The sequence below is a fragment of the Bufo gargarizans genome, chromosome 2 (genome assembly GCF_014858855.1).
Source record: "Bufo gargarizans isolate SCDJY-AF-19 chromosome 2, ASM1485885v1, whole genome shotgun sequence".
NCBI lineage: Eukaryota > Metazoa > Chordata > Amphibia > Anura > Bufonidae > Bufo > Bufo gargarizans.
Window position 1 is genome coordinate 212,411,671 of NC_058081.1, and position 13,054 is coordinate 212,424,724.

General features: G+C 40.0%; 1 protein-coding gene across 1 annotated transcript; it reads left to right on the forward strand.

Annotated features, from left to right (window-relative positions):
• The first annotated feature begins 2,184 nt into the window (after positions 1 to 2,184).
• On the forward strand, positions 2,185 to 11,998 carry LOC122925374 (carboxypeptidase A1-like). Its single transcript, XM_044276727.1, has 11 exons — positions 2,185 to 2,249; positions 4,855 to 4,936; positions 5,244 to 5,378; positions 7,063 to 7,167; positions 7,272 to 7,373; positions 8,226 to 8,324; positions 9,797 to 9,907; positions 10,047 to 10,137; positions 11,223 to 11,422; positions 11,541 to 11,625; positions 11,811 to 11,998. Exons 1-11 carry the CDS (start codon positions 2,185 to 2,187, stop codon positions 11,996 to 11,998), a joined length of 1,263 nt encoding a protein of 420 aa, XP_044132662.1.
• Positions 11,999 to 13,054: the final 1,056 nt, after the last annotated feature.

The window sequence follows — 13,054 nt, forward strand, 5'->3', positions numbered from 1 at the left end:
CTTTGTCTCTCAGCCGGACACCGCTCCAACAATCAAATTTTAGAAAAAATGACGTGTTGTACGCTCCTTTGTAACAAAGCGCATGAAACAATTATGTACAGTCGTGGCCAAAAGTTTTGAGAATGACACAAATATTAGTTTTCACAAAGTTTGCTGCTAAACTGCTTTTAGATCTTAGTTTCAGTTGTTTCTGTGATGTAGTGACATATAATTACACGCACTTCATACGTTTCAAAGGCTTTTATCGACAATTACATGACATTTATGCAAAGAGTCAGTATTTGCAGTGTTGGCCCTTCTTTTTCAGGACCTCTGCAATTCGACTGGGCATGCTCTCAATCAACTTATGGGCCAATTCCTGACTGATATCAACCCATTCTTTCATAATCACTTCTTGGAGTTTGTCAGAATTAGTGGGTTTTTGTTTGTCCACCTGCCTCTTGAGGATTTACCACAAGTTCTCAATGGGATTAAGATCTGGGGAGTTTTCAGGCCATGGACCCAAAATGTCAACGTTTTGGTCCGCGAGCCACTTAGTTATCACTTTTGTCTTATGGCACGGTGCTCCATCGTGCTGGAAAATGCATTGTTCTTCACCAAACTGTTGTTGGATTGTTGGAAGAAGTTGCTGTTGGAGGGTGTTTTGGTACCATTCTTTGTTAATGGTTGTGTTTTTGGGCAAAATTGTGAGTGAGCCCACTCCCTTGGATGAGAAGCAACCCCACACATGAATGGTCTCAGGATGCTTTACTGTTGGTATGACACAGGAGTGATGGTAGCGCTCACCTTTTCTTCTCCGGACAAGCGTTTTTCCTGATGCCCCAAACAATCGGAAAGAGGCTTCATCGGAGAATATGACTTTGGCCCAGTCCTCAGCAGTCCATTCACCATATTTTCTGCAGAAGATCAATCTGTCCCTGATGTTTTTTTTTTAAGAGAAGAGGCTTCTTTGCTGCCCTTCTTGACACCAGGCCATCTTCCAAAAGTCTTCGCCTCACTGTGCGTGCAGATGCGCTCACACCTGCCTGCTGCCATTCCTGAGCAAGCTCTGCACTGGTGGCACTCCGATCCCGCAGCTGAATCCTCTTTAGGAGATGATCCTGGCGCTTGCTGGAACCTCTTTCCTTGAAGTTCTTGATGATATAAATTGTTGATTGAGGTGCAATCTTAGTAGCCACAATATCCTTATTTTTTTATGCAACGCAATGATAGCTGCACGCGTTTCTTTGCAGGTCACCATGGTTAACAATGGAAGAACAATGATTTCAAGCATCACCCTCCTTTTAACAGGTGGTCAAGTCTGCCATTTTAACCCAATCAGCCTGACATAATGAGCTCCAGCCTTGTGCTCATCAACATTCTCACCTGAGTTAACAAGACGATTACTGAAATGATCTCAGGTCCTTTAATGACAGCAATGAAATGCAGTGGAAAGGTTTTTTGGGGATTAAGTTAATTTTCATGGCAAAGAAGGACTATGCAATTTATCTGATCACTCTTCATAACATTCTGGAGTATATGCAAATTGCTATTATAAAAACTTAAGCAGCAACTTTTCCAATTTCCAATATTTATGTAATTCTCAAAACTTTTGGCCACGACTGTACTTGGTCCCCGCACCGCCGCTGCAGCTTCTCCCTGTGCGCGGATGAAAACATCTGGTGTCTGGAGGAGCAGCCAATGGCAGGTCTGGATGGGGAAGAGCCTCCCTAGCATTTCCCGCCCATAGCTTGGATAAGTAAAAGCATTAAAAACAGTATTACCACATAACGTGAGACGTGCAAAAATAGGCTCTGTCATTAAAGTTAAAAATGGCCTGAAGAGGTTGAAGATATGAAATGGAAAATTATAGATGACTCATAAAAAATATAGTTTACCAAAAAGAAGTAATTGTTATATTTCACAGACACATACACACATCAATATTTGTGCAAAGTGCAGAATTGTATCTTAGCAGAATATTGCTTGAAATTGCATTAGCAGGAAATGCCTCCTCTTGATAAAAAAAAACAGCATTTAAATATAGTAAGCATACTAACAGATGCTTTGTTCCCGCCATGTTAATCAGGTATATGTGGGAGTAAAAACAGGTGTCCAAAAGCCTATAGGAGTCTCAGTGAAGTCTATGAAGACAGACCAGTATATATACAGTGCATTGTATGTCAGTATGCTAGCAATTCCAAGATGAAGGGTGTTCTGGCATTACTTGCCTTGGTGGCAGCTGTCTCCAGCATGGAGAATTACAGCGGGTAAGTACAGCATCTTTAGGTATACTGTCCACTCCTTATATCATTGAGATATATGTAGAAGTTCTAAAGCCATGGTTTTTCTTTGCCTGCTGTGAAAGCTTTTTATTTTTCAAGCTTAAAAATGCTATCATAAAAACAGCAGTTCGTATACTAATACATGTAATTGACGAAGCTGATCGTGCCAGTACTGAGCAGGAATTGCTGACTGGCCAACCATGAATGCTCAAAGACCAAACTAAAACCAGGGTCTTTGACAACACCATTCCTGATTTCCGTTCTGCTCTATTAGAAGAACAGAACAATGAAAATAACGGAACATAACCGAGACTACAAAGGAGTCTATTCAGCTTCCGTTTGAGATCCTGTTTTTTTTTTAGATCCAGCAGGTCTTCTGCTTTCAACCTTTGCATAATGAATGTTAAAATCCACAAGTAAAAGCCCTAGCATTAACTGAGATGCTGCAGAATGAAAACCCACAGCACTTGCAAGCATAGGCGTGCGCAGCTTATTGCATTAGGGTGTGCACCCAAAAGCACTAACACACACACACCGCGCGTGTATGTATATATATATATATATATATATATATACATATATATATATCTCAACGAAAAATGGCGGCACAGGCTAATAGGCAAGCCTGGGTGCACGTCCTTAAGGGTAAAGGCTTCTTACCCCAATTATAGTCCAGAAAAATGAACGGCACTCTAATAGGTTATAAGAAAAAAACTCCTAAAATCCTAAAATAACTCCTAAAATCACTGCATGGGTGACTATAGGAGTTATTTTCTCATAACCTATTGGAGTGCCGTTCATTTTTCTGGAATATATATATATATATATATATATATATATACATACATATAGCCTTTATGCCATTAGCCCCCATTATCAGCCATTATGCCTCTCATTAGCCCCATTTTGCCTGTCATTAGCCCCATCATCAGCCCTTATGCCTCATTAGCCCCCATCATCAGCCCTTATGCCTCATTAGCCCCCATTATCAACCCTTACGCCTCATTAGTCCCCATTATGCCTCTCATTAGCCCCCATTATGCCTCTCATTAGCTCCCATTATGCCCCCAGCAGCCTCATTTTTTATAAAATAAAAACCACTTACCTCTCTGCTCCTGGACGCCGCCGCTCCTCGCCACCCGCGATTTTCCTTCTCCTGATGTTGGCTCTCGGCTGTGCGCTCTAAACTGGCGCGCACAGCGTGACATCACAAATCGCCTCACGCTGTGCGCAGCCCTGCACAGCCGACAGCCGAGGACCAGGAAGCAGTAAGTACAGAGCGTTCACCACTTCCTGGTCCTCCGGTACTAATGAGAGCTTCCATAATGGAAGCCTATGCTTGTCAGTTTACATTGCAGCTTTTATGAAATCTCATTTACTTTGTTTATACTGTAAATGCTGTTTTCGGCATTAAATTCTGCAGAGCAAAATCCGTAGCACATGTTTGGCCATACCCGTACCCTCAATGAGTGGATAGCAAGAACAAGTGCATCATCTCTAGGGCAGTATCTGACCAAATCACAACCTTACACGTCCTTAAGGGTAAAGGCTTCTTACCCCAATTATAGTCCAGAAAAATGAACGGCACTCCAATAGGTTATAAGAAAATAACTCCTAAAATCACTGCACGGGTGATTATAGGAGTTATTTTCTCATAACCTATTGGAGTGCCGTTAATTTTTCTGGACTATATATATATATATATATATATATATATATGTACATATATATAGCCTTTATGCCATTAGCCCCCATTATCAGCCATTATGCCTCTCATTAGCCCCATTTTGCCTGTCATTAGCCCCATCATCAGCCCTTATGCCTCATTAGCCCCCATCATCAGCCCTTATGCCTCATTAGCCCCCATTATCAACCCTTACGCCTCATTAGTCCCCATTATGCCTCTCATTAGTGCTCATTATGCCTCTCATAAGCCCCTAATATGCTTCTTATTAGCCCCCATTATGCTTTTCATTAGCCCCATATGCCTCATTAGCCCCATATGCCTCATTAGCCCCATTATGTCTCTCATTATCCCCATTATGCCTCTTATTAGCCCCCATTATGCCTATCATTAGCCCCCATTAAGCCTCTCATTTTCTTCCTCCTGATCTTGGCTCTCGGCTGTGCGCTCTAAACTGGCGCGCACAGCGTGACGTCACAAATCGCCTCACGCTGTGCGCAGCCCTGCACAGCCGAGGACCAGGAAGCAGTAAGTACAGAGCGTTCACCACTTCCTGGTCCTCCGGTACTAATGAGAGCTTCTATAATGGAAGCCTATGCTTGTCAGTTTACATTGCAGCTTTTATGAAATCTCATCCACTTTGTTTATACTGTAAATGCTGTTTTCCGCATGAAATTCTGCAGAGCAAAATCCGTAGCACATGTTTGGCCATACCCGTACCCTCAATGAGTGGATAGCAAGAACAACTGCATCAGCTGTAGGGCAGTATCACAAATCGCAAATCACATCGATATGTGCATCAAAACTCATTGTCATTGTATTGCTTGGATTTACTGCGTCATTGGAAATGTTAACACTGATAAATAAATACCAGTAACATTATATTATTCCCTAATGTTTCTACAGACAACAAGTCCTGCGAATTCTCCCAACCAGTGAGGAGCAGGTGAACCTGGTTCGGGACCTGGAAAACATTGAGGATCTGACGGTAACAAACTCAATCTAAGTATAAAGTGTATATAATATATCAATAAGTGAGATTTATTAAGGCAATTATTCAATTTTTTGTATAATTTGTTTAACAAAAAAGTGGTGGTGGATAGCCCCTTGTTAGGGGCTATAGTGCTCACTACCTTATAAGCTCTGACTAGCCTTCTTCAGAGCAGTATGAAAGTCCTAAGAAATCTCCTTTTCTGAGATTTCTATTGCATTTTATTAGGGCATTTTGTGCCAAGCACCGATGCTGCAGTTTTGTTTCTACTCAATGGTTAAATTTACCATGTTTTGTTTTACAGATTGATTTCTGGCAGGGACCCTCCAGACCCAACAGATTCATTGACATCCGTGTGCCATTCTTCAGTCTGCAGGATGTAAAGATCTATCTGGAGTTTCACAATATCCAGTACAGCATCATGATCCAAGACCTGCAGGTAGGTGTTGGTCTCAGCATAGAAAAGATTAGGGCTCTCATTTACATTTTGGATGAATTGAATCTCATAAGTCGTTCAAAGACATAGGAATATAAACATGTTCAGTGCTGTAATATTTGCTAGTTCAGGAAAAGTATGAAAATTTGAAGTCTAGCTTTTCACTGATTCTTTAAGCCAACTACACAAAGAGTGTGAGAAATCCAAAGTGTATCTGCAGCAGCACAATCCAAACCATATGGCACAGATTTTGTTGCGGAATACATGCCGTAATAGGTGCGGGGCTGCCTCAGATTTAACCCCCTGCACTGCAAAGAAGGGGTGAGACCAACTCCATAAATTGAGAAATCCACAGGTCAAGTTATGCACAGATTCCGTTACAGACATTTTCTGTAGTATGTAGATAAGGATCTCATCCACTTTGGTGCTTTTGTATTATACTGATGTTTTGGAGTTTTTTGTACAGAATTCCCCTGAAGATTTTAGTTTAACCACATCATGTGGCAGTATTCCAAGGGTATATGGACATGGTGGGGATCTGCACAGAAATCTGCACAATTTATTGTGGATTTTGGTGTGGTTCCGCTGCTGAAATGCATTGGACTCTGGACCAAACTGTCAACCTGCGGGTTTTCTGTGTATTTTAAAAACCCCATTGAAGTGTATGGGGAACAACCAAAATACATCCACCGTGGATCCAAACAATTGACAAGCCGCATCACATGTCCTTGTCCATACATACAAAATGTGCATTAACTTTGCTGGAACTGTTATTATGGTGCTGACTTTTTGCATGAAAATCTGTGCACAAAAAGCGCGTGTAATACGCATCGTGTGCATGAACCCTAACACTTTTAACAGTAAAGCTTTGAAAAAGTTAATTAGTATAGGTGGACTATAAAGCTGTATTCTGGCCAACAAGACTGGATGCTTGTATACAATAATGCAATCATGAGATGAAACCTATGTTGGTTAATGTGAGGATCTGGAAGATCACACGTTCCCTGCATCCACATTCCCTTTTTATAAGAACAATACTGATTGTTTCAGGATCTGTTCAAGAAAAAACTGATGGTTCTGTACTGAAGTTGAAACTGTTTTGTCTGTGATTGCGTTCAGTGCTTGAGATTTTTTCCCCCAATCTGGATTGTATAAGCTTTTCACGCCTGTGAAGAAAAACTGAAGAGTAACACTCAACATCTCCTATCAACCATCAGTGAAAAACACATTGCATCCGGATGCATTCCGTTTTTCAAGCAAGCCCCATTCACTTCTATGGAGCCAGAGCTGAGTGAAAAATGCAGAATACAGAACATGCTGTGAAAATCAGAAAAACAATGCTCATGTGCACATTGGAATGAATGGGTCAGGACTCAGTCTGGATGCTATCCATTCCCTACACGCATTACATCTAGACAGAAAAATCGCTTGTGCGAAATTAGCATTACAAGACTGCAATTGTCTTATGGTTTCATGGTAGATTTGACACATCCTTCTGTATATATTTCATTTTGAAGCACCGACTGCTTCCTATATCTAGTGGTGTATTTACCTCTACGACTGCTCTACATTTTAAATGGCATTTAGATAAAGTAGACACAATGTCTTAACATTGATAGTGAAATCTACTGGTGAATGTATTAAACAGAATATCTTCATTTAAATATATATTTTCCTATTTTACCAGACTTTGTTGGATGAAGAAAGAAAAGACATGAAGATTGGACGTGCCATGGAAAATGCCCGTTCTACTGACACATTCAACTATGCCACGTACCACACCTTTGACGAGGTTAGGGTTGATGTCTGCACATTACTACAGCCCTTAGGCTCTCTTCATTCACCAAATACACGCCGACATAGACAATGTAATGCTTACATGTCATGTGTTCACAGATCAACAACTTTATTGACACTCTGGTGGCTGAAAATCCTGGCTTGGTGAGCAAAATCGAGATTGGCAGAAGCTATGAGGGTCGCCCTCTGAATGTTCTGAAGGTAAGACTGATCGATGCTTTGGGCACATTTAGACATACGGCGTAAGTGCATGTGTATTTTCGTCTCCACTTCAAATTTGTATGTGAAATTTTTCATGCATCTCTCAATGATGCCTATTTTTTTTTCTTTTTAATGATTTATGACAAGTTCATTTCCTATATATTACATTACATTTTATCGCTTTCAAGCATATACAGATCAGAGCTTGTATGAAAGTTACTACCTATATCACATTCAAATTGCCATTTAACATGCCCAATAGAAACAAAACAAGAAAAAAATAAAATAAAAAATAAGGCGTATTTGTCTTTTCTTCCGGTTCCTCCAATCCTCCACCCTTCTTTTGACTTTTAATGTTATAATCGCACACGTCTTCTCAAGAACAAGTCATTACAGTAGCTAATCCATGGACCCAACCCAAAACTTCCTCATACTTTGCATCTTTTATCAAATCTCAAAGCATCTACCGGTATTTTCTCTCCATACATGATATTAACCTTATCCATTACACATGTTACATTGAGGCCACTATTTTTCTGCAAGGTTTGTCCCCGGAGATTGCATTATTGAACTTTTTCAGTTGTAGCATGATTATATATAAGCTTTATAGTTATGTATAGTGGTGGATCGCACAATTTGATGGTTCCCAGTAGGCTGGTTTGTTTAATCAAAGTATAGTTTTGACATAAATCCATAGGACATTAAAGTCATACAGGGGTGGGTAGTACTAGATTCTATATGCTCATTTCATATAAAATCATAAACAAGCATGGATCGGCCAACTATGGAGTTCATGAAAAGAAAAACCTCAGTGGTTATTACATTAATTCTGTATTCTATATTCTCTTCTAGTTCAGCACTGGCGCTAACCGCCCAGCTTTCTGGATTGATACTGGAATTCACTCTCGTGAGTGGGTTACTCAGGCCAGTGGTCTGTGGTTTGCTAAGAAGGTATGACGTGACATTTCATTTTGCAGTGTGTTTATGAGTTGTGGAATTAAAAATGTGTTATAATATGTATCGTGCCTCAACTGTTATTTTAATCATAGCCTCTTAAAGGCTATGGACACCTTTGGGGCAACATTTTAAAAATTATTATAGCATTCTACAAATTTTTTTTGCTAAAAATCACTTATTTCAATTGTTCTTTGTTAAAATGTTTTAAAAGTTTTTCTTTTACAGCTTTCAGTTACAGTGTATTTGCAGACTAGCAGGCTCTCTGCTTCATACTGAATCCATCGGAGAACTGCTCTGTCAGCTGAATCTGTATCTCTTATCTGTACTTCCTAACAGCTCATAAACACTCACCATAATTCTTATAAGTTTGATAACAATTTACCATAAATGAGTGTTTATGAACTGTCAGAAGTTCAGAGGAGTTGAGAGATAAAAGCTACAGATACAACCAAGGAGTTCAGAGGTAAAGGCTAGAGATCCAGCCTGCTAGTCTGCAAATGCACAGAAAATTTAAGCTGTAGAAGAAAAACTGTTAAAAATTTCTAATAAGGGTCAATTGAAAAAAATTATTTTAGACCAAAATGAGTAGAATGCAATAATAAAAATGCCATCAAAGGCATCCATAGTTATCAGTTATTTCCCTAGTATACTTTTTTTTAATAAAGGTCTATTTTTAAACACTAAGGGGTTTTTAGACACAGGTCTTTATAACCCCTGCACTGGCGGTGGATCTGCCGAAGTTATGTACAGGCGCCAGTCTCTACATAACTTTGGCGCTTCCCTGCTGGCGTAGATTTAGAACATTTCCTACGCCTAAAACAGGCATAGAAAACAATAAATGAGATGGGTTTGGCGGCCCGCCCTCTTCCGCTCACACCATGTCCCCTTTTTCAGACCTGGCGTGAGCGGGTCTAACCTTTGAGCCGCAATCTGCGCCAGATATGCGTATATCTGAAATATCTTATGGCATATATCTGATAATAACAGCTTACATTTTTTCAATGCTGGGACAAAAGTTAAAATTTAGAACAAGGACATCAGGAAAAATAATGAAGCTTGTATATATGTAGTAGAAAGCCTGTATACCGTATATGTAATGGTTTCACCAATATTAACCGGACAGAATAAATATTGAATAAATCGAAAAAACTGACCCCCAAGGAGTCATAATAATCACCAAAAAATGAAACTGACTTTCGTATATATGAAAATCCAAAAGACTTTATTATAAATATATATGAACAATACATACATGCATGATAAAAGAAGGCAGCACAAGGCAGGACACACAGATGAGGAGCAGGACCCAAGGAGTATATATTTATAATAAAGTCTTTTGGATTTTCATATATACGAAAGTCAGTTTCATTTTTTGGTGATGTAATGGTTTCAGCAACATGTGGGAGACAGAAAAAGGTATCTATATTGCGAGATATCAATTATCACATGCATTTTATTATCTGCAGATCGTTACAGATTATGGACGTGACGCATCTCTTACTTCCACCCTGAACAAATTGGACATCCTCTTGGAAATTGTGACCAACCCTGATGGCTATGCTTACACCCACTCCAGAGTAAATATCCCATACTTGGTTATAATAAAAGCTTTATTTTCTCAGTTTCATGTCTACTTTCTTTACATGCCATCAGATTCGCAGATGCGGTGGAGTTTCTAAATTAAGCACTTCACCCATTATCATTATTTTATTACAGGACCGTATGTGGCGTAAGACCAGATCCCCCAATCCTGGCTCAACCTGTATTGGAACTGACCCTAACAGAAACTGGGATGCCGGTTTTGGAGGTAACAATGCAGAATGCTCTATTTTACATTCTGTCTTAATAGAAAAGTAAAAGACAAAGGCAGCGCGTCATATCTGGGTAATGCAGTAATGTAGCAGTTAGTATTGCGCGTACCTTTTATTGCTGTGAGAGTCACAATGACTTAAAAGCGTGCTATTTTTTTGGTCCGCACAGTAAGCGGATGCTTGGGACGGCAGCCTTGGTTCACCCTCCGGCTGTGCAAGGTAGGCAGTGAGCCGGGAGCTCAAACTGAGGGATATGCAAAAAGGACAGCTGCTGTCATCATGAAGCTTGGAGTCAGGAGCATATGAAGATATAATTCCTTTATTATCCAACACATTTCGGGAGCAGATAGCCCTCTTCCTCAGGCACTATAAAATGAATCATTAATCTTATTGTGCCTGACGAAGAGGGACATGCGTCCTTGAAGCGAGTTGACTAATAAAATAATTATATCTCCATATGCTTCTGACTCCAAGCTTCCTGGTGACAGCACCTGTACTTCGAGTCCTCCTTTTGCATATCTTACATGCTGGTATAAGGAATATACCATATTTGAAACCTTAATATCCAGATCAAAGTACATAGTTGGGCTTAAAATCATCTAGGACATGTTTAGGTGGCTCAGGGCAATGACTTATGACAATACATCTAAAAGCTACTATAGTGAGAGTGTAATAATAATGTAAGCATGATAAAATAAATCTTAAGAAACCTTGAGTACAAGGGAGCTGGAAACCTAGAGTGAAATTCAAAAATAGGTATCTGGGTATAGCAATGCTGTAAAATGACAATTGAACTTCAATCATACATGCAATCATGCATATATCTCCTATCCTGTGGATGAATATTGTTTAGGAGAAAACCCCTTTTAATAGCTTGTAGAGAATTAGAGAAACATGGTTCCTTTTTCCCCCCAAAAACCTCTGTCCCCAATTGTGTGTACTATATCAGCTCAGCCTTATTCACTTCAATGGAGCTGAGCTGCAATACCAGACACAGCCCATGGACAGGTGTGGCACTGTTTTCGGAAGAAAGCAGCCATGTATTTCTAATTCTGTACAACTCCTCCTTTTTGAAATCTAGGTGGTGGATCAAGCTCAAACCCTTGCACTGAGACCTACAGAGGACGTGCTGCACATTCTGAACCAGAGGTCAAGGCTATTGTTGACTTTGTGAAGAGCCATGGCAAAATCAAGGGATTTGTTTCCATCCATAGTTATTCCCAGATGCTCCTCTACCCATATGGCTACACCACTGCTCCCGCTAAAGATGCTGCTGAATTGGTACTTTCTTTATTCATGTTATTAGTGGTTATAATAAGAAACCAGATTGTATATGAAGATATGGGAATCTTATTTTTATTGTTATATTATATATCTTACTCTACCTTTTTGTATACAGAACAGTGTTTCTAGAGAAGCAGTTAATGCATTGAGATCCCTGTATGGAACACAGTACACATATGGAGACATCATTACCACCATCTGTAAGTACTGCTTTTACTTGGTATTTTGTGATTGAAATTACTTAAAAATATGGTAAAACCTGCTTCAATTAAAGACAATCAGCTAGAATGGCTGTCTGTATTGATCTGTTATGAACATATGAATAATATGTGTTGTTCTTCTTCATGTTTGCTATCGTTAACCACTGAAAATTCTTGCTCTACAGACCAGGCTAGCGGCGGTACCATAGACTGGACCTACAACCAGGGCATCAAGTACTCTTACTCCTTTGAGCTTCGTGATACTGGCCGTTATGGTTTTGCCCTGCCAGCTAACCAGATTATCCCAACTGCTGAGGAGACCTGGCTGGCCCTTACTAAACTCATTGAGCATACTCGTGATAACCCTTATTAAGTAACATGAACCATACAATACAATAAAGATTCTTACTGAGACTAACTAACTAAACATTTATTATTTATCATTTGCGGTTGTTTTTGTGTCTACGTTTTAAGTCTCTCTTTGCATTGTATGTCCAAATTTATTAAATGGTGCACCTTAATAATATTTTTTGCGTGACCACAATGTGGTTTACACTTATATGTGTTAAAGTAGACCAGGTGTCCCTGGCATAGGTCGCGACTTTTTTGCAACATTTGAAATTGTCACACATAATAAATGTAGTGTAAAACAGGTGTAAGGCTACTTTCAAACTCGCGTTTGGTGCGGATCCGTTCAGATAATACAACCGTCTGCATCTGTTCAGAACGGATCCGTTTGTATTATCTGTAACATAGCCAAGACGGATCCGTCTTAAACACCATTGAAAGTCACTGGAGGACGGACCGTTTTCTATTGTGCCAAATTGTGTCAAAGAAAACTGATCCGTCCCGATTGACTTTAGGATCAGTTTCGTCAGACGGACACCAAAACGCTGCCAGCAGCGTTTTGGTGTCTGCCTCCAAAGCGGAATGGAGACGGAACGGAGGCAAACTGAGACAAACTGATGCATTCTGAGCGGATCCTTTTCCATTCAGAATGCATAAGGGCAAAACAGCTCCGTTTTGGACTGCTTGTGAGAGCCCTGAACGGATCTCACAAACGGAAAGCCAAAACGCCAGTGTGAAAGTAGCCTTAACACATTCACTTTTTATAAACATAGAACACTGTGAAAAGTGTCTTCAAGTGGCGTAAAGAGGCAAATGTTGCAAATTGTACTGAAAGAAATTACGTGCGGCATTTCATGTGACAAATATATACCAAAAAGAGCCATAAATCTATTAATACATGGCCCCTGTGGTAATGTGACTATTGATGGGTGCAGTAAAGTCCCCGGGGAAACATGAAAAAGGGGTGTTTGCACCAGGAGCGTGTCACCAAGGGGCCCGGCCGTGGTGGAGTAAAGGCCCTAGATATAGGTGGCCACCAAGTTAGTTGGTGGACACCAAGACAGTTAGCTTAGCTGGCTCC